The sequence below is a fragment of the Paramisgurnus dabryanus genome, chromosome 11, assembly GCF_030506205.2.
Source record: "Paramisgurnus dabryanus chromosome 11, PD_genome_1.1, whole genome shotgun sequence".
NCBI classification, from domain to species: domain Eukaryota; kingdom Metazoa; phylum Chordata; class Actinopteri; order Cypriniformes; family Cobitidae; genus Paramisgurnus; species Paramisgurnus dabryanus.
In genome coordinates this window covers 31,013,896-31,032,647 of record NC_133347.1, presented here as the reverse complement: position 1 = coordinate 31,032,647, position 18,752 = coordinate 31,013,896, and the positions used below count along the sequence as shown (strand labels likewise).

At 39.4% G+C, this 18,752-nt stretch overlaps 1 protein-coding gene across 4 annotated transcripts in view; it reads right to left on the bottom strand.

The window, feature by feature from the left end:
- Nucleotides 1-18,752, bottom strand: part of bsna (bassoon presynaptic cytomatrix protein a) — a 65,226-nt gene that overhangs the window by 19,912 nt on the left and 26,562 nt on the right. The window contains exons 4-7 of one of the 4 annotated variants that reach the window (XM_065247787.1): nt 9,730-10,158; nt 3,075-9,470; nt 2,808-2,972; nt 93-2,406 (exon numbers count right to left, since the gene is read on the bottom strand). In XM_065247787.1, the coding sequence (XP_065103859.1) occupies nt 93-2,406; nt 2,808-2,972; nt 3,075-9,470; nt 9,730-10,158 (9,304 nt within the window). Of the gene's footprint in view, nt 1-92; nt 2,407-2,807; nt 9,471-9,729; nt 10,159-18,752 lie in introns of all 4 variants that reach the window. The other 3 variants (XM_065247786.1, XM_065247789.1, XM_065247788.1) reach the window with 3 other exon arrangements.

The following is an 18,752-nucleotide window of genomic DNA, read 5'->3' as shown; positions in this document are numbered from 1 at the left end:
TTTTCACTTCTTTACTTCTGCTAATCACTCTCTTTTTCTGGGTGGGTGGGGGATATATAAAGTGGGCACTGATGCTGGCAACTCCCAATTACCTTCGCTGTCAGAAACAGCACAATGCATATCGTCAATTATATACATATCATCTGGTTCATAGACATGGGTCCGGGGAAGGTCTCGAATATGGTCCTGCACATCAGGAAGCGAGTGACTTGAACCATATGAATTTGATGGATAGTTGAAAGCCCTCCCAACACCCATTAGCTGTGTCATGAGGTGGGAGCTCTCCTTTTCTGAATATTGAGAGTGCGAAGACGGGTGCACACTGTGGCCATGGTTGCTGTGATATGACCGTTTTTTACTGCCCCCTTCATATGATCTGCTGTTGTATCTCTTCTCACAGGATGAGATTTTGTCCATGCCATAACCCGCTGAACGGGACCTGCCATAACCATAGAGGCATTCATCATTGTAGTTTCCCCACTGTTGACTGTAGGCACTTCGTAGCCCATAGACGTCATCCTGAAGTTTATGGTACTGTGAACCTGAGCCATAACCACTGGTTGTAGAGGTGCTCATGGTGTATGAGGCCAGATCAGCCTCTACATCATGAGCCTCCTCAATTGGGGAAAACTTTGATATCTTTTGCTCAATGCTTTGCTTACGATGTTTGCTCCTCCTGGAGGACATGACGGCTGGAGGGCACAGGTACTTGTGCCTGTGGGCTGTCCGTGTAGGTGCTGAGTTTCTGTAGTCATCATAGTAATATAATGATCCCCCACCCATGCTACTGCTTCCCACTACACGGCTATGCGTATTTGTCCCTTGTGCTTGGTAGCTGCCAGTGCTCTTACCCCTGCCATGGTGCTGGTCGTACAGATCTGCATCACGTTCATCCTCTGGTCTGCCACATGAGCTCCCCCCTCGAGTGTGAAGTCCATCTGTCCCGTAGCGCCCATGACCCTCACTGCGATGTGAGTCTGGAGCAGTGCCCATGCCCTCTTTAGTCAGTTCACATATGTCATCAATTAAGACATAGTTCCTTGAGACATTCTGCTCTATGTTAGAAGATCCATACAAGCCTTCACTAGAATACACAGAGGGGCTGTCCATTGAATGCATGTGGTCAGATATTGCTGCCTGCCCATATGTGTTGGTAGCAGCAGTACTGTATTGTCCATAGGAACTAGCTGTAGTTACTGTATATCCATATGTATTTGCAATAGTTGTTGTATACTGCCCATAACTACTGGATGAGGTTGTTGTGTATGGTCCATAAGCAGAGGATGCTGAAACAGATGAGTAGGGACCATAAGTGCTTGACACAGCTGTGCTGTATTGGCCATAGGGTGGACCCAACCCAGACTGGCTGTAACTTGTATCTTGGGCAGTTATTGTTACTGTAGGGTTGCTTACAATCTCATAATTAGTGGGCATCTTGTGTTCAAGGTCAGCAAGTGATGTCTGACGGGGTTTCTGCTGAAAAGTAAGAGTGTCTATCTGTGGCTGATAAGTGCTTGTTTGACTGACCGGGTAGGGGGGTGCCTGGCTTGGATAAGGTGCACTGTGGCTTGGATAAGTCGTTCCACCCATAGGTGGTAAGGTAGGCTGGAACCCTGGGTGGCTTGGCTGTGTTGGTTGTGGCATCAAAGTGTCTGTTGGATATGGAGGTTGGCTCAGTGGGAAGCCCTGGGAAGGAAAGGTCCCTTGGACCTGATATGATAGAGTTGGATACGTCTGCAAGGGAGTAGGCTGGGGAAAAGCTTGGGCTTGGGTGACTGATGGATAGGGAGGTTGATTGAAACCTGTGCTTGGCAATGTAGATGCTTGTGGGGTAGGTGCAGTAAGTAGACTTTGTGGGTACTGGTATGACATGAAGGATGATGTGGGGGGAAACTGGGCAGCGGTGTTTAGCTCACAAGTAAACTGGCTCAAGGGTGCTGTGCTGGGTCTGGTCAATAACCCATTGCTCTCAAAGGATGCAGCTGCAGATGTCAGGCGAAGGTTGTTGAGCTCAGAGTCTGACATATAGTCTCGTGAGTCACCCATGCAGCGTAGATATGCTAGCTCCCTCCTTTCTCTCTCTTTCACTAATGTTTCTTTTCGTTGTGTAATGCCTAGCTCCAAGTATCTAAGCTTGGCATCAATTTCTTTTTCCTCCTCCTCTAACTCAGCCTGTTGTTTGCGTAGCTTTGTAGATTCTTGCTCTACAGCCTTCAGCTCATGGGTCAGGTCCTTCAACAGACTGGTCTTTGCTGCTAAGCGGGAACCACCCTTAAAGGAAGACAAAGAGGGCATAAACATTTGGGACAGGTTAGGGGCAACCATAGGCAGTGTCTCCTCTGGTGGAGGGCTGGGCAAGGTCCTCTTGACTTTCCTTAGGAGGGAGCTCTGCTGCAGAGCTGCCAGCTACAGAGACACAGTACCAAAGAAGAGTGAAAAGGCCAGGAGCATGAAACACAGAGGACAACACAATGTTACATATTAGCATATCAAACACAAATTTGATTCTGATTAAAAAACATTTATCTAGCCTTTTGGATAATATAAAAAGCAAGAAAATATTTTCAAATTTACGATGACCATTAAGAACAAAACAGGGTGACCATACTGGTCATAAGTAGGGGTCCCAGAAGTTGACTGGAGCTTTATAGATAACAAGGTTTCACTTAAAAAACATAAGAATGATTAATATGAAAAAAGTTCTGGATACATTCAAATGCTAAAACTACGATTATCAGAGATGTTGAAACATATGAATGATTATATTGTAACTTGTACAATCAAAGAAGGAATTGAATTATCCATACCTGACTCTGCAGGGCTTGCTGTTGATAAAATGACATCCTAGCCTTGGCATTTTCATCTGTAGTGGGACTTAGAGGCTTGGGGTCTGACATAGATCTCTGGATATTCTTTATTGGCCTAGGAAGAGCCTGATGTCTCTGTGGTAGCTCGCCAATACTCGACTTCTTCTGCGGGGTGACATGGGCTTTATTTAGCCTCTCGCTAGAAGAAAATGAAGTTTCTATGACATGTTGTGGAGAGGAAAGTGGGGACACTGGCGAATACAGCACCTGTGGAGATTTTGGTTGTTGCCGGATCAGACTGGACAAAGACTCGTTATGCAGGTGATGCTGTTGGTAGCCAAACTCCAAAGGATCAGGTCTTCTTTTTCCTAACATCACAACACTTTGTTGATGGGGAGAGAGTTGATCTGCTGAACCAACTAACTGGACACTGGTGGGGCAGACAGTGGTAGCAATGCTTATCTGTGGAACAACAATGCTTTGAGGCTGGGTCTCAGGGTCCGTTTGACAAGATATGCTTTGACCCTTCTGTGTCCTTTCAGGACCAGAAATATAGTGGACAATTTCAACCTTGTTGGGGTCTGGCATAGTAACATGTATGCTTGGGGACCCTCTAACCAGTTGATCTGTCTCTGTTTGGCAAGAGCAGTCTCGGATGGTCTGGATGGCAATGCTGGATGATGTAGCTTTAATTGCTGAAGTTGCAAATGAAGGCATTTCAGATTTATGGTCTACACCAGATTCACTAACATGTCTAGAGTAACGAGTGCGTCTACGTCTAACTGGCTGCTCCCATTCTGCCTGGTCTTCATCATCATCATCTGTCTGAACACTACAGTCCACACTACGCCTAGTTCTTCGCCGTCTTGACACCAGGTACCTTTCCTCTCTATCTTCATCGTCTGTTTGCACACAGGTGTTTACAACTCTCTGGGGAAACATTGTAATTTCTCCCTCATTTCCATCCTGCAGACGAGGCATAGATCTTTGTTTCCGTATAGACCGAATTTCCGTCTGATCATCACTTTTCCTCAAGCACATTTCTGATGCAGAATTGGGCAGCGGTCTTAGGAAAACTTGAACATCACTATATAGCACATCTGGGACAAATTCTTGTGGTTGATTTATTTTTCCAGCTTTGCCTCTAGGGTGCTGGGTATTTGTATTGGCTGCAACAGCACTTGTTGCAGACTTCTGACTCTTTTGCTCCTCAAGTTGCTGCTGTAGCTGTTGTTGCAAAGACTGTATCTGATCGAGCTGCTTTTTTTGTTGGGCTAGCTGCTCTCTTTGCAGAAGTAACTGATTTTCTCTTTCAGCTTGCTGTTGCTTCAATACTTGTTGCTTTATAGTTTGTAATTCCTGGATCTCCCTTTGAACTAACATTTGCTCTTTTTCTCTATCTCTCTGCAACTCTGCACGCTCCCGCTCAAGCTCTTCTTGAAGCCGTAACTGACGCATCTTTTCCAGCTCTACTCTCTCTCTCTCTAACTGCAAAACATGTTCTTGCTGCTGATGCAGTTTTTCCTCTGTTTCTTTTTCTTGATTTGGGAAGAAACTTTCAGGAACTGTAGTGGTTGAAGTAGATGTGCATCTTTGTGTTGATGGGGACATCTGTGTTTTGGACTGAGCAGAAGTGTGACCATGTACTGGAGGAAAGGAATGAACAGGTGGTTTAGCTTGTGGTTGCTGGTGTTGTATAAGAGGCTGGGCAATGGACTGAAGGTGGGGAAGAGATAGATTTAATGGAAGAACTTGCATGTCAATTTGGCCCATTGGCGCAACCATTTGTGTTGAAATAGGTACTGGAGTGGTAGAACAAGCAGGTACACAGGAGGGCTGTATTGGTTGTGCCACTGTATTAGCTACTGACAAGCTTACCGGAGCTTTGCCAAGGAACAATGGTGTATCTTGGGCTGTTATTATAGATAGTGACTCAGTCACTTTTGCAGTTGTAACAGAGAGAAGATTAGGTGTAGGGTATTGGAAAGGTACTTGCCCTGTCCTTGGGGCTACTGGCAATCTAGTTAGGCTTGCCAAAGGTACTGGGGTCATATTTGGTGTAGGATATGGTCTGTATACACCTCTTAATAGAGGTCGTAGCACTGAAGCAGGCTGTGTAGTAATTGGGACTGTGGATGCAATGGGTGTGTTAATAGTTGAATAGATCATACCATCAACTGATCTGATAGCTGATGGATACATAGCTCGAAGACTGGCTTGTCTTGCATTGATTAGATCAGTTAGAGTTTGACTATGTGAAAGAGGCTTTCCATCTGGACTGTACTTAAAGCTATGTCTGGGAGCTTGCAGCAGATTAACTTTAATAGGTGGACCACTACACCTCCCAGTAGCTAGTAAAATGTCTGGGTTGCTACTATATCTATCTATTGAGTTGAGGGCGGCACACATTCGACTTATTTCCCTGGCAGTTGTAGCACTGTACTGGGCAAGATTAGACTCTGCAAAATCACCTGGGAAATATCCACAATCTGTGCTGATGTTGGTCAGAGAGCTGTACCTTCTAATTGGTAGAGCTGAAACATCACCCTGACGAAGATCTGTGTAGGAGCCATATTGAAGCCCCATCCCAGTGTATTCTCTTTCATATCCATCCTTAAATGTGTCTGTGAATAATTCTCCAGAGGACTGAAAATGAGGATCAAGCTTTGCTGAATATGATAAAAAACCAGCATCAGCAATGTTAGTTTCAGACATTGATGGTTGAAGGCGTCTAGGTAATGGCAATGTGTGTGATTTAATGGCACAATTTTGGTATGTCTCTTGATCTCGAAACAAATCACGTTGCTGATAGAGCGGTGTTTGTATCGGAGGTATTGTTGTGGATTCCTTAGTAATGTCATCTGTGACCTGTTTTTGAGAGAATGGAACACCCACACAACTGCCACCAAAAGGCAAGTTATAAACCATGTCACAACAAGTCACTTGATTTTCTGATTTAATTTGGCTTGACAAACCCACTGCATCCTGAATGTCCTCAGATTTGACAAGATGTGTAATAGCAGGTCCTTGTGCAAATCCCTCCATCTGAACCATCATGCTATGAGGCTTAACATTTGTTAGAGGCTTGACATTTGTTAGATTCATAGTCTCTTGCTGCTTCTCTCTTAATTCAGAAGAACCTCCAAGACCATAAACATCAGATGTCATATCTGAAGAGATGGCATTAACCTCTATGGCAGTGCTTGTCTGAGTTACAACCATGTCTTTTTTAAACGCAGGCAGTCGGCTTGTTAAGTCCAACTTTGCATATGAGGCAGCTTGTTGTTGAAGGTGATGATGGTGCTGAAGCTGTTCCTCAAGAATTTGTTGTTGATGTTGAAGCTTCTGCTGTTGTATAAGTAACTGCTCTTGCTGGATACTCAAATCTTCCAGCTTAGCATCAATCTTTGGTATAGATGGATCTGTTGGTGGCTGTTTATTTAGTGCAAGGCAAACAACTGGTCCCATACCTTTCCCAAAATCTACTCTGTTCTCTAGAGGATCACAATACAACACAGGCTGCTTGGGTTGCGACATAAACATAGAAGCAGCTACTGTAACACTAACGGTTGTTGCTGTTGAGGTTACAACATGTAGCTGCTCCTGTGTATTCAAGTTCATTACTAATGGCTGAATAGTTGTGGATTGACGAATGGGACTTAATTCACTACTGCCAGAATATTTATGAGATTCTGTGGACAAGGAAGTTAAATCCATTCCTTGGTCAGTCATGATAACTGGCATTGGCTTCATGGCAGTTCTTAGGTCTACAACACTTCCACTATGTAACCTTTGTCCTTGCTCAATTCTTGAGGTACCTGGAATTGTTGAAATGTGACAAAGTGATATGTTGTCCATTGACAGTGAACTATATGTGTACATGCTAGTAGTGGTCACCATGCTTGTTCCAACGTTAACTTTTCCAGGCTTATAACTCCTATAGAATCCCCGATGTGGTAATTGTTGATGTGGTGGAATATCAGGAGGGCTATCAGGAGGTGAGTAGTCATCAAATGTTGACTGGCGACTAAACCGTGTCGGTGAAGACAATGGAGATGTAGCTGTGTTAACTTTCCCTGGCTTTGGTGGGCTAGTAGCCTCAAACTCTTCTGTTCTCATCATAAAAGAACTATTTGGAGAGGATTTCTGAAAAATGCATGGTAAGGCAATCCTTTGTGAAGTCTGAGTGCTCTGTGTCAAAACCGGAGAAGTATGATAAACATTTGCAGAGGAAGCTAGCATTAAAGGACTTACAGTTTGAGTTGAGAGCTCAGATGTTCTTTTAGATTGGGATTGTGTCGGACTATGAATAGGAGAGGAAGTGGGAGAAAGAGGTGGACTCCTTTCGTGATACATATAACCTCGAACTGAAACTGTGCCAGATTCTGAGGATGTTGAATTATCTCTCATTTGAACTCCTTTGCTAACTGACACTTTTTTTACAGCACTTTGGTTGTAAGCCTGAGTGATTTCAGCTATTTTGTGAGACATAGTCGAAGCACTGTTAGTTGTAATGGTAGTGCTTCCTGTTTGCCGAACATATAAATTTGGCTGTGTGGTGGACACTGTTTGACTGGTCCTATTTTGAGAGACAGTGACTGTATCCCTAGTGAACACTCCATAGGCAGCAATATTAGTGGCTGCAGCAGCTGGTGTAATACCATTTTTACCAGTTTGATATCTAAGTCTGTCTTTGTTTCCATCTTTAGAGAAATGTTGAGTTACTTTGACATCAGGTATGCGTCCTCCAGTCACTGTTTCAGAAAATGATACTGGTGCTGAGATCTGGGTGGGGCTTGTTCCAGGAGTCAATAAAGCATTGCTTTGTTCCAGCAACTTAGCAAAGGCTGAGCCTGTATCCAGTAATTGCTTTTCTGAGAAGGAGTCATCCATTTCAATTTTGTCATCAAGCTGCTTTGAAATGTTTTGTGAGGTCTGGCGGATCTCTTCATATATATCCACTGTATTCTCATTCTCATAAGTGATATCATCTTGATCAGTATAATCATATTCATCCTCATATTCCTGTCTGTTTCTAATGTCAGACTCTTGATACGAGCTTGTGTTGTACTGCTGGCCAGAGCATGATTGCTGCTGCTGCTGTTGTTGTTTCTGCAACATCTCAGCTTTCCTCATCATTTCTTCGTATACTTCTTCTGCACTTTTTAATTGTTTGCTGCTAGAAGTAGTTGTTATCATAGGTTTAGAAGATGTGGTCTGTGGTTTTTCAGTAGGAGAATAAAGTGACATAAAGGTTGGTAGGTTGTACTCACTGCCAGATTTGTACAGCTTTGGCTGCATTTCATAGCCCTCAGTGTCTGAATCAGCTGAAGGAGAGTACTCTGAGCAGGAAGACCGGTGAAGTTCCTCCATCTCAGCTGCCTGTCTCAGCTCCTCTGTTGGAGAAGCATCCTCAATGGGGGACAAATTGCTGGGGGGTGTTTTGGATCGTTCTCTGCGCCTTTGTGCTCTTAGCTCTTCTTTGTCACGTTTTGTTTTTCGGACAGTGCTTCTAATTCTCTGTTGTTCCACTTCTCTCATCTTTTCTTGCTCTCTCAGTAGTTCTTCTTCTTCTCTCAATTCATCTTCTTCTGAGGAATCCTCAATGGTGGGTAGGAGTGGTCCATGGGAGCGATGCCTGGCCTTCCTCTGCTGCTTTGCTTCCTCCAGCCGTTGCCTACGGCTAGGACTACTGTCACTGTCATCTTCCATGGAGGATATGGAAGTAGGGGATATCCCTGAGGTGTAGCTAGAGGTGGTTGGTGGAAGTGTTGAGGAATATTCTCCTCTAGAACGCTCTTCTGGAGAACCGGTAAGGCTTTCCATTTCTAGCTCTGGCTCTCTGTCCAGACTTAGGTCATTGTCATTGTTTAGTTCTATGTCTCGACTATAGCTATTGGAGTTGTTTAGTTCTATAGTTTTGAATCTCCGCAAGCCTCCTTGAGATGCCATGAGGTCCTCTTCAGCTGATCCTTTGTATACATCACTTGTAGTTTTGCTCTCCTCCTCAAAGCTACTAGATTGATAAGTAAGACGGTGCTTTTCTTTCCCTGAGTCACTGATGTGCTTTTGTGTCTTTTTTGGCTTTTTGTAACTATAGTCTTCATCATCATTGTCTTCATCTTCTTCAACATCATCCTCATCATCTGCACTCATCTCCATGATTTGTCGCCTCATAAATTCCTCATCAGTCATCTCTTCAGATTCTACGTTTCTTTTCTTATGGCCACCTAAAGCAGCAATCGATCTTAGTTCTCTCTTGGTGTCCCAGTCAGTTGGCTCTTCTTCCACCTCCATAATGCCTTCAAAGTCCTCATCAGAGTCATATTCCTCTGGACTAATTGATATAGAGCGAGATCTATGCTTTCTGATGTCTCCATGGTGGTCTTTTTCTCGCTTGTTGTCATTTGTTCCTTCACCTTCAGATGACACTTTAAACTCTAGAAGGGGTCGCATGGAACTCTCAAGCTTAATCAGTTCAGACGGGCTTGGTGGTGTATGGTGCCCTGTGAGACCTCTCTCATTTAACTTCAGCTCCTCCTCCTGAATAAGACCAGTGATCTCACTATGCGAACTAGAGATCCCATCTGAGGAATAACCAGTATCACTCAAACTTTGCGGGCTCCGTGATAGGTCTTGGTTGCTGTTTATCTTGCTTGTTTCCTGGAGAACAAAAGAAAATGATATAAATACTGACATATTAATGCTTTAGTCATATTTTGAATATATGAACAACTTTAATTTAAACCTGTTTACCATTTCTTGTCCAGCAATAACATTTTGTATTTGTAAAAGCAATGTTAACTTAATAAAGCTATTAAATTTTACCATTTAGCAATTCTAGCAAACATTTCTAGCTTTCTCTCATATAAAATTCTAATTTGCTTAATAATTTGTATTAGTCTATGACCCAGTGGCTTACGTCATAGTATTTGGACCTCTGCAACTCTTTTTTGTCATCTCTAGCAGGAGTCTGAATTGGCTCTGTTATTTTTTTCTTTTCAGTTGATGTACTGTAAAGGTCAGACTCTTTATCCAGTTTGAGGGCAGTTTCCTTCCTCTGTTCTTCACCAATAAATGTAGTAGTTGCTGTAGCATCAGTGGGTAGTGAAGTTTTTATAACACTTCCTGGTCTAGCCATGGGGGCCGTAAGATCACTCTGCTGAGAAACTGATGGTTTCTTCTGTGGCGACATTCCTTTAGGACCTTGCTGCTGTTGACTTGAGAGTTGTTGGTGTTTGGGTGACCCCACTGGTTGATGGTTAGGAGATGAATGTGAAACAGGAAGAGGGTCAAGCCCACCAGACATCAGTCTCTGAGTCTGACAATTTAGACAGAGCCATTCTTTTTTCTGCAAAAGAACACGGAAACTCATTTACATTTGCATTTATCCATACTCCTTTATCCAAAGCTTTTGCCTAAACTGAGATTAAACACAAATTCATGTAAACATATTTTTATGTGAAGTTAAGTAAACTTATGTTATGCATTATTAAATGGCAAAAAATAACAGCATTTATATATACATTCACATAACACTGTAAATGCATATTCAAGTAAAGTTATTTCCATGTTTTTTAAGGCGTAAGTGCTTCGTTATTCAAATGAAGCTCTTTACTGATTGTTGCATTGCAATTTTTTTGTGTACATTTTTAGTGAATTATTTAAATGAGCGAAACTGTAAAATTTTGATGTCACAGAAAAATTGCTATGCTGTAGTTACAATGAACTATTTGTTGTAGCTCTGAAGAAAAGTTATCTCAGAGAAAACATGAAGAGTTTGGTTCCAAAACGCAATAAACACCTTTTTTTAATTAGTTACCACCAAAATCAGTATTGTATCAGGTCAGTATTAAAATTAAATTCTTAATTTTACGCAAAATCTGATATCGGCCATATTTTTTCCAAACAGCGACAACAGGGTTCCCACGGGGTCTTAAAAAGTCTAAAATTCAGAATGTTAAATTTAAGGCCTTAAAAAGTCTTAAAAACACCCAGATTTTTATCCCAGGTCTTAAATTTAATTTACCCAAGTCTTAAATTTCTTACTAATGTTCATTCCCGAAAAGCGCTGTCCACAGAATATAAAATAGTAATTTAAAACGCTGAAGAACTAACTTAATCAGTGGCGGAGGCAGAAAGTGTATAAAGGTGGGTCTCGAAAAAGAAACGTTCCGCACTGTGCCATGAGCTATATTTCAGGTGTTGTGATCTGACTGTATACTGTGGGTTTGGCGAGAAACAATCCTTACATTTAGTTTTGTATAAGCAAAAATCTTTTTCGGGGTAATTTATAAGCCCGTGGCTTACCTGAGCATTTGCCAGGTTCTGAAACACAGAGGACACAAAAGCGAACAAAAACAACGCTGCTTTATTGAAAATCAACTTAAACAGTCGGGCCGTTGAGTCACGAGCCACCAACAGCGTGTCAACTTTAGTGTTACACAGTTTTATATTTTAGACTTTAATATTGCTTTCTGCTGCAACGCACTCGAACCTAACGCGCTTTCCCTTCAGTTCTCCACAAACAGCAGCGATTGGCAGACGGAAAGCAAGAAAGTACCGTTATAAACCATATATTTCAAAAAAGTGCAATTGTCTTCTTTTAGGAACAATTCAAACTTTTTGATGGCGCAAATGCTTCAGGAGTTACGGTTAAATTAACAGCGGTAGAATCAGAGCCCTTTCGCATATGCAGGCTGCTGCATACGGCATCGCCTGGTTTATTTGAGTTAACTGAGCATTACATTCGCAAGTCATAAGCATATTACAACAATTAACGATTAACTAAGAATAATAATCAATATTTTAAAGTTAATTTCAAAGTTAATATTCTGAAATAAGACGTATCCATCTTAGAAATGCAACCCTTCGGAGGCTACAGCCTTTGGATTGAGAAACGGTCTTAGTGGATAACGTTAGCAACACATATCAAACAGCCTTTTAATGGTAAATTTCATTTTCTTAATGCAGATTAATCTGTTATTGTGTAATTAGAGAGGCTACTAAACCTGATGGCGGTATAGTGCATATTTATGCATAAAACGTATGGGTGGAGTGTTTTTTTTTGGCTTTGTGATTCTGTATTCAATTAAATGCAATACATTAATTTATTAATAACTTGTTTTATTATTAATGCTTTTAGGGATTAATAATAATTGAAAATTGAAAGTGATCTTTTGTTCTTTGTATATTTATAAACAGGCACAAGATAGGCCTTCACAGCACACAGTCAGTTGTACATTATAAACATGCATAAACATTATGGGGTGGTTTCCCGGGCAGGGATTAGCTTAAACCAGGACTAGGCCTTAGTTTAATTATGACATATAACTAGCTTTAATAAACATGCCTTACTAAAACCATTACTTGTGTGCATTTTGATGTATTTTAAGATATGTCAGTGCAAATTGTTTTCAAGTTTGGAAAGCTCTTAAAACTAGTCTAATCCCTGTCTGGGAAAAATTCCCTATAAGCTTACGTACTAGTGTGATGCACTAGTGTGATGCATTTTAAAGCTTTAAAGTTGTATGAGGCAGTGTAAAACTAGGCACAAACCAGCTGCTGACCATGCAAACTGATCTAATATTAGTGGATTTATTTGTCAAAAAACATTGTTGATAGAATTTTATAAAAATACTACTTACAAATATTAGTGTGATGTATAAATATTGTAAATCAATGCATTTCTTGACTATTAATTAAGAAAAATCACAGCTCTTTGCCTCTAACTCAATGTATTTCAATGGCTCACTATGAGCCATTTTGGGCTTCCATTGTCAGAAGTCTCTTCCTAAAGGGCTATGGGTAGAATTTGTCGGCGCCAACAATCGCGGTCTAATAGAGTTAAGCATAATGTATTTCCATGTATTTTGATTATCTGTTTTAAAACTGCGTTCATTTGATATTTTTCTATAACTGAATCAATAAAAATAGAACGTTTTGAGAATTTCTGAGATCATTTGAATGCTTCTAGTAATGTGTCGTGTTGGTCTTAAATTTTACTCATAATGGTCTTAAAAGGTCTTAAAAAGGTCTTAAATTTAACTTGCTGAAACCTGCAAGAACCCTGGACAAACGCCACTCTTTCTTCTCTGCAGAATGCAATAAATCCGCTCAACAAATCACAGCGCACCATTCCACGCATTGTAAACAAAAATGGTGGCACTTTGAATACACACGGAATCCTAGTTTTCCTCATCTACTTTGTATTAAGTGATCAACACACAAACAAAAACAAAATAATACTTTTAATGGTTTTCTGTGACGAGGAAGAAATGTAAGCCATCAAAATCTATATTATAAAACGGGCAGTTCTGGTTCTTTATTCTGATTGGTTGAAATGCGTTCTAAGCCGTGATAAAACCTCACGGTTCAGACCACATTACATTAGTATCACTGCGCCACTGTTACTGCGTATTGATTTATGAAAATAAACACCACAGTCTTAAATCATATTTTTAATTTGTCTACAATTGCAAAATTAATGGCGATATCCAGATGAATGTCAATAAATATTGTTGAGTCATCTCGTCGATAAAGAGAAAACGTTGTCTGAGGATTTTATAACTCAAGTTCATACGTCCGCTATTATCCACTGGGTGGCGATCTTACCCAACTTAAACACTGACGCATTCACTGAAAACACCGTGTAGTACTGTTCATGGCTCCGTCTGAATCTGATCTCTTACTAAAGTTCTTCACAAAAATTGAATTATCTCCGCTTTTAATAAAAAAATTTGAGAGGTGATAAGAGATCAAATGAAGGTAGGATGAAATGTTTTTTTGTTTGTTTTTGTTTCAAAGCGGATGGTCTGTTCTTTCATTTGATATTTTATGTTTATATAAAGAAGATAATTTTCTGGAAGGCATTAAACTAAAACTGGGTGGCAACTTAAAAAAAAAAAAAACGCTGACGGGGAAAGAGTTCAGCATGCTTCCAAGCATATTTGATCATCACTTCAACAGTTGCACGATATAAATGTTAATGTATAAATTAGATGAATGGTGATTTATAAAATAAACACCAGTCTTAAATCATATTTTCATTGTGTCTTTGCTGTGTCTGTGTTGGTTGGGAACTGCGCTCTGTTTCAGTCACACTTGATTCTGAGGAACTACTTTGTTTGGCGGAAGAGTAATATTTGTACTAATATAATTACAACTTATTTGTGTTTTATTTTATAAAATCCCGCTAACGTTATGCATATGAAGTAACCGTTTTATAAACGCAATAAACCCCTCGAAGCGTTGGGTTACCAGTGCATTTTATAACAGCTAAGGGGGTTTAGGCACTCCGCTTCGCGTCGTGCCTAACAACGCCCCTTAGCTGTTATAAAATGCACTGGTAACCCACTGCTTCTTGGGGTTTATTGCTTTATTTTACGTGAGAGGCACTCGGGCAAAGAAAACATGCCAGCTGTTGCTTGTTCTCACACGACAGCGTCAAGCTTCTATCATTCTATCACACTGACCTCAAGGGATCTTATGAAAAACTTTCCATTATTTTACATTCACTGAAAATCGAGCAGGACCAAAACATTTTACAGCTGATCGCTGTCCAAAATCTTCATCCATGACGTCCCAAGGATGATAGCAGCAATGACACTGTTCTTAATCAAGTGTTTTGATTAATGCCATTAATGTTTATTTTTTAATCAGTGTATACCATTAGTCAACTAAATGAATATAACATGGCAAAGATGAATGCACATTTATATGTTGATTCAATAGATTTATAGCATTTTGAAAAAATACCTTATTGCATTTTGTAGAAAAAAGAATCAGTTTTTATAATAATTCTTTGAAAGTCATATTATGGATTTGAATTTTTTATGTTTTTATAACCTAAAGATGCTATATGAAAGTTTGTAACAGAAAATATTGGTTTTCATCTTGTCACTTTCTTGGTATAGAAAACTCTTCATATCTCACTTTAGAGTGGAGTGTGATGTGCAGGTGCAAGCAAAACGAAACCTAGCGGATTACATGACTGTGTTTGTGCTGCTCAAAATTTTGAGTTTATTACCAATTCTCCACCAATGTGTTGGAGACATAGTGTTTCTTTTCAAAGTGACATTGCCAACTTATGGCCTGACATGCATAATACAGTCTTTATAGTAATTTTTGTTTGGATCTGTGTGAACAGGGATCATTATAAGTGTTGTCATATGTCAGGAAAAAACATTTTAAAGTTCATTATGTACTTTACCAATTATAATTTACTCCACCTTCACAATAACAAAGCAACCACAATAAAATGCAATTATTATTATTAGAATAATAATGTTAATCCTGTCTTGAAAACAAAACAGGATAATAATAATAATGTGCTGCAGCTACATTATTGCTGTATTATGAATTATTATAACTGTAACGGAAATGGTTTAATGTGAGAACTAATGTGAGAAAACAAGGAGAACATTTTTATTTTCTATAGCGCTTTTCTCATTTTGCAGCTGTACTGTACACTAAATTAATATTTGAATAAGGAGTATAGACATAATTACATTTCTACAAGAAGTACTTTGACCATTATGTTATAAATAAAATAAGCAAAGTATAATAAGTAAACCTAATGATAGCAGTCTCCCAGATAGCAAGCCAACTCAAGTGGGAGAGCCAGTTCCCCTCTGACACAAAATTCTAGGTTTAATCCACAAAGATCAACTACAAGTTTCACCAGGACCTAAAACATCAGAAAGCAAGTCAAAAGATCCTAAGAACTGGGGATGTGCATAAGTAAATGACTAATAAAGTACTTTCTGCCCCTGCCTGTTGATTATTAAAGGGGACAGAGAATGAAAAACTGATGGTTATGACATCACAGGCATCTCCCTGCCCCTCCACTTTAAAATAATTGGCTACATTTATTGAGTGGCAGCAAAGTCAGCCAATCAGTAATGAGATTGCAAGTTAAGCCAGTAGGGGGAGCCAAATAGGTGTAAAACCACTTGTTTAAAATCCCCCACCCTAATAGAGCTATCTGAGAGAGGTTTTTAGAAAGCTTCTAAGGCATTACAAACCCAAACAAAAACATTTTTTGTCTACTTATCACATCACAGAACAAGGATAAATACCTTGTTCAATCATTCTATGTCACCTTTAAAAAAGCTTTACTCAAATATTGCAAATTGCTTTTCCGTTGTGTATGTCATGAGCAATGCTGAATTACTTGCCCTCCAAATCTCTTACCAAATTTTACCAATTACATACATTTATGGGAAACTGTGGTTTGAGAGAAGAACCTGTCAGATCGCTCCACTTTTCAAAATTATTTTTAGATCAAGGAGTCTTATTCTAGTCCCGGAGACCCAGCACTTCACATTTTGAATGTCTCCCAATATACCCTATTCACCATTTAAACTCAATAATAACGACTGAATTGTCTGAAACAATAATTCAGGGGCATCATGCTCTCAATTTTTTTTAAGGGGTCACAGTGTGCACAGCACAGTATTTGCACAGACATTATGGGGTGGTTTCCCAGACAGGGATTATCTTAAGACAGGACAAGGCCTTAGTTAATTAGAAAATATAACTAGTTTTAACAAACATGCCTTACTAAAAACATTACTTGTGTCCATTTGAGGCAAAACATAGGGCACTGATGTATTTTAAGGTATGTCAGCGCAAGTTGTTTTCAATTTGGACAGCTTTTACATTTATTTTAGTCTAGGGAAACCGGCCCTAAAAGTGTCAAAATATGGATAAATTGGCAGAATCTACATTTGAAATGGCATTATGTTTATTTACAGAGATTGTTTAATTTTACCATTAAAATATTTGCACATCAACTGTGTTGTTATAAAATGTATTTGATTTTAAATGCATAAAGTTTATGAATACTAAAAATGACAAAAGCAAAAAGTTTACGCTGATTTTTATTTACAAAAGCAAAGCAGCATCAGAAGTACCTTTAAAATGGTTCAGAGCAGCATATAAAAACCCATAACAGAAGACTGCATTACTTAAACAAAAATCATTATTGTTGTTTATTACCTTTCATTCTCTAATCATATTTACCAACATCATTTAACAGAATACATTAAAAACATTTTAGCATATTATTATAGGCTACCCAGTCAAAAAAGTTGAGCAGAGTTTATGAATTAATTTATTGCTATTTTACACATAAATGAAAAAGAAAATGGTTATTCAAACAGGTAAAACTAAAATAAAGAAGAGCATAGAACTTCCACACATCTGCTTTTACTGAAAACCTTGTGTTATAATGAATGTATCTGATCTATAGACTGTAAACTGAATCTCCAGCCTGATCTCACATGAAATTTTATTTTAATAATGCGATAATTCGTATAAATTCATACAAAGTTAATCGTGCAAAATCGAACGATTCTCAAGAAAACAACAATGAAACCCCTAACCCCAAAGTAACAGGGGTCAAGGCAAATCGTACCAAAACTAACGAATAAGGTCGCATGAATTAATACAAATCAGCCAACTCGTAAAATATGTACGAATTCTCTTGAGATAGTGTTGGAATCTCCTACTGCACATTGTATCTGCATGCTGATGTTTATGATAAATTGAGTGAACTGAGTAAAAAAAACTCATATAAACGTTACATTCATGTGTTTAACAGTCACGTCTGTTATTGGTTGTATGATTTTATCTGCAAGAACAATGAATAAAAATAAATATTTTATATAAAGTAAGCAGATCTAAATGTATTGCTATAATCTGCACTTTTCGTTTATTTTTCAAAGCATTCAATGAGCATGGATGCTGATGTCGTCAGCGCTGGCGCTGTTGCATATGGGTTCGTAGCATCATTCATTAAATTTTTTTGCATCCAGCACGTAATTAAAACTGTGAAAATCTCTGAAAAGTGAAGAATTGTTCATATGCCTAATAAATCTAAGTAACAGATAAAAAGATGCTTCATTTATTTTGGGATTGCATGCAAAATCCATAAATCCATGCTCATAAATTTGTTGTTGTTGGTTGTTCTTGTCTTAAATTTTTTTTATTTAGCAATGTTCAGGATTGCTAAGCAACTCCCAGCAAGGTCCGGGATTCAGACACACTCAATCAGTTTTAAGCTTGATTCTCCAACAACATACACATCAAGCTGCTGCTTATTCGGCTTTTGCTATGATTTATAGTTCTGCGTAGGACCTATGCCATAGCCTCTACACTGTATGCTGCAAGTCAGTTTTCATTTATACTTCTGCGCAGTTGTTCTCGTCAATGTGCAACAACACATGCAGATTGATAGTGGGCAATGTCCACAGGCATATTACAGTATCAAAGCAAAAGCCGAGGAAGCAGTAGCCTGTTGTGTGCGTTGGTTTTACTGTCGCAAGCAGAAATACGTATGAGAAAACAGAAATTTTTTTTCCTGATGGCAGAGATTTCAGCAGACCAATCACGGTCCGTGTAGGACTGATGCGTTGTTACATTGTTGGAGAGGTGCCTGTCAGGCTACACAGAGCTATGCACAGTGTAGGGCTGCATGATTAATTGAAAAAAGAGTCTCGATTCATACATAAATAAGAAATGACGGCGATTCACTTGCATGTACAGTATTTCCCAGTATTCAGATGCGGCATTCACATGTTAACATATTTATCACAACAATGTAATATGTTATATCAGTCAAACTTGGTCACACTCACACAGTGTAAAACCAAACCCTATTTATTCACCAATCGTTTCTCTCCTCTCTCTTCCCCATACGCTGTCACTCGCGTGACGAATAACAAGGCGGCAGATCTAAACACATTGGTTTACTTGTTGGTTTTGGAGCGGCAATTTTCACACAAACTAGAAAAAACAAGCGCAATTGCGGAAAATCCTGGTGGCGATGGAGAGAGTGACGATGCAACAATATCGGTTAAAAAAAGACAAGGAAAAACCTCTGGACGTTTCTCAGTCGGAGGGCTGTGTCCTCCGGATATCTCATATGCAGGCTGCATACGT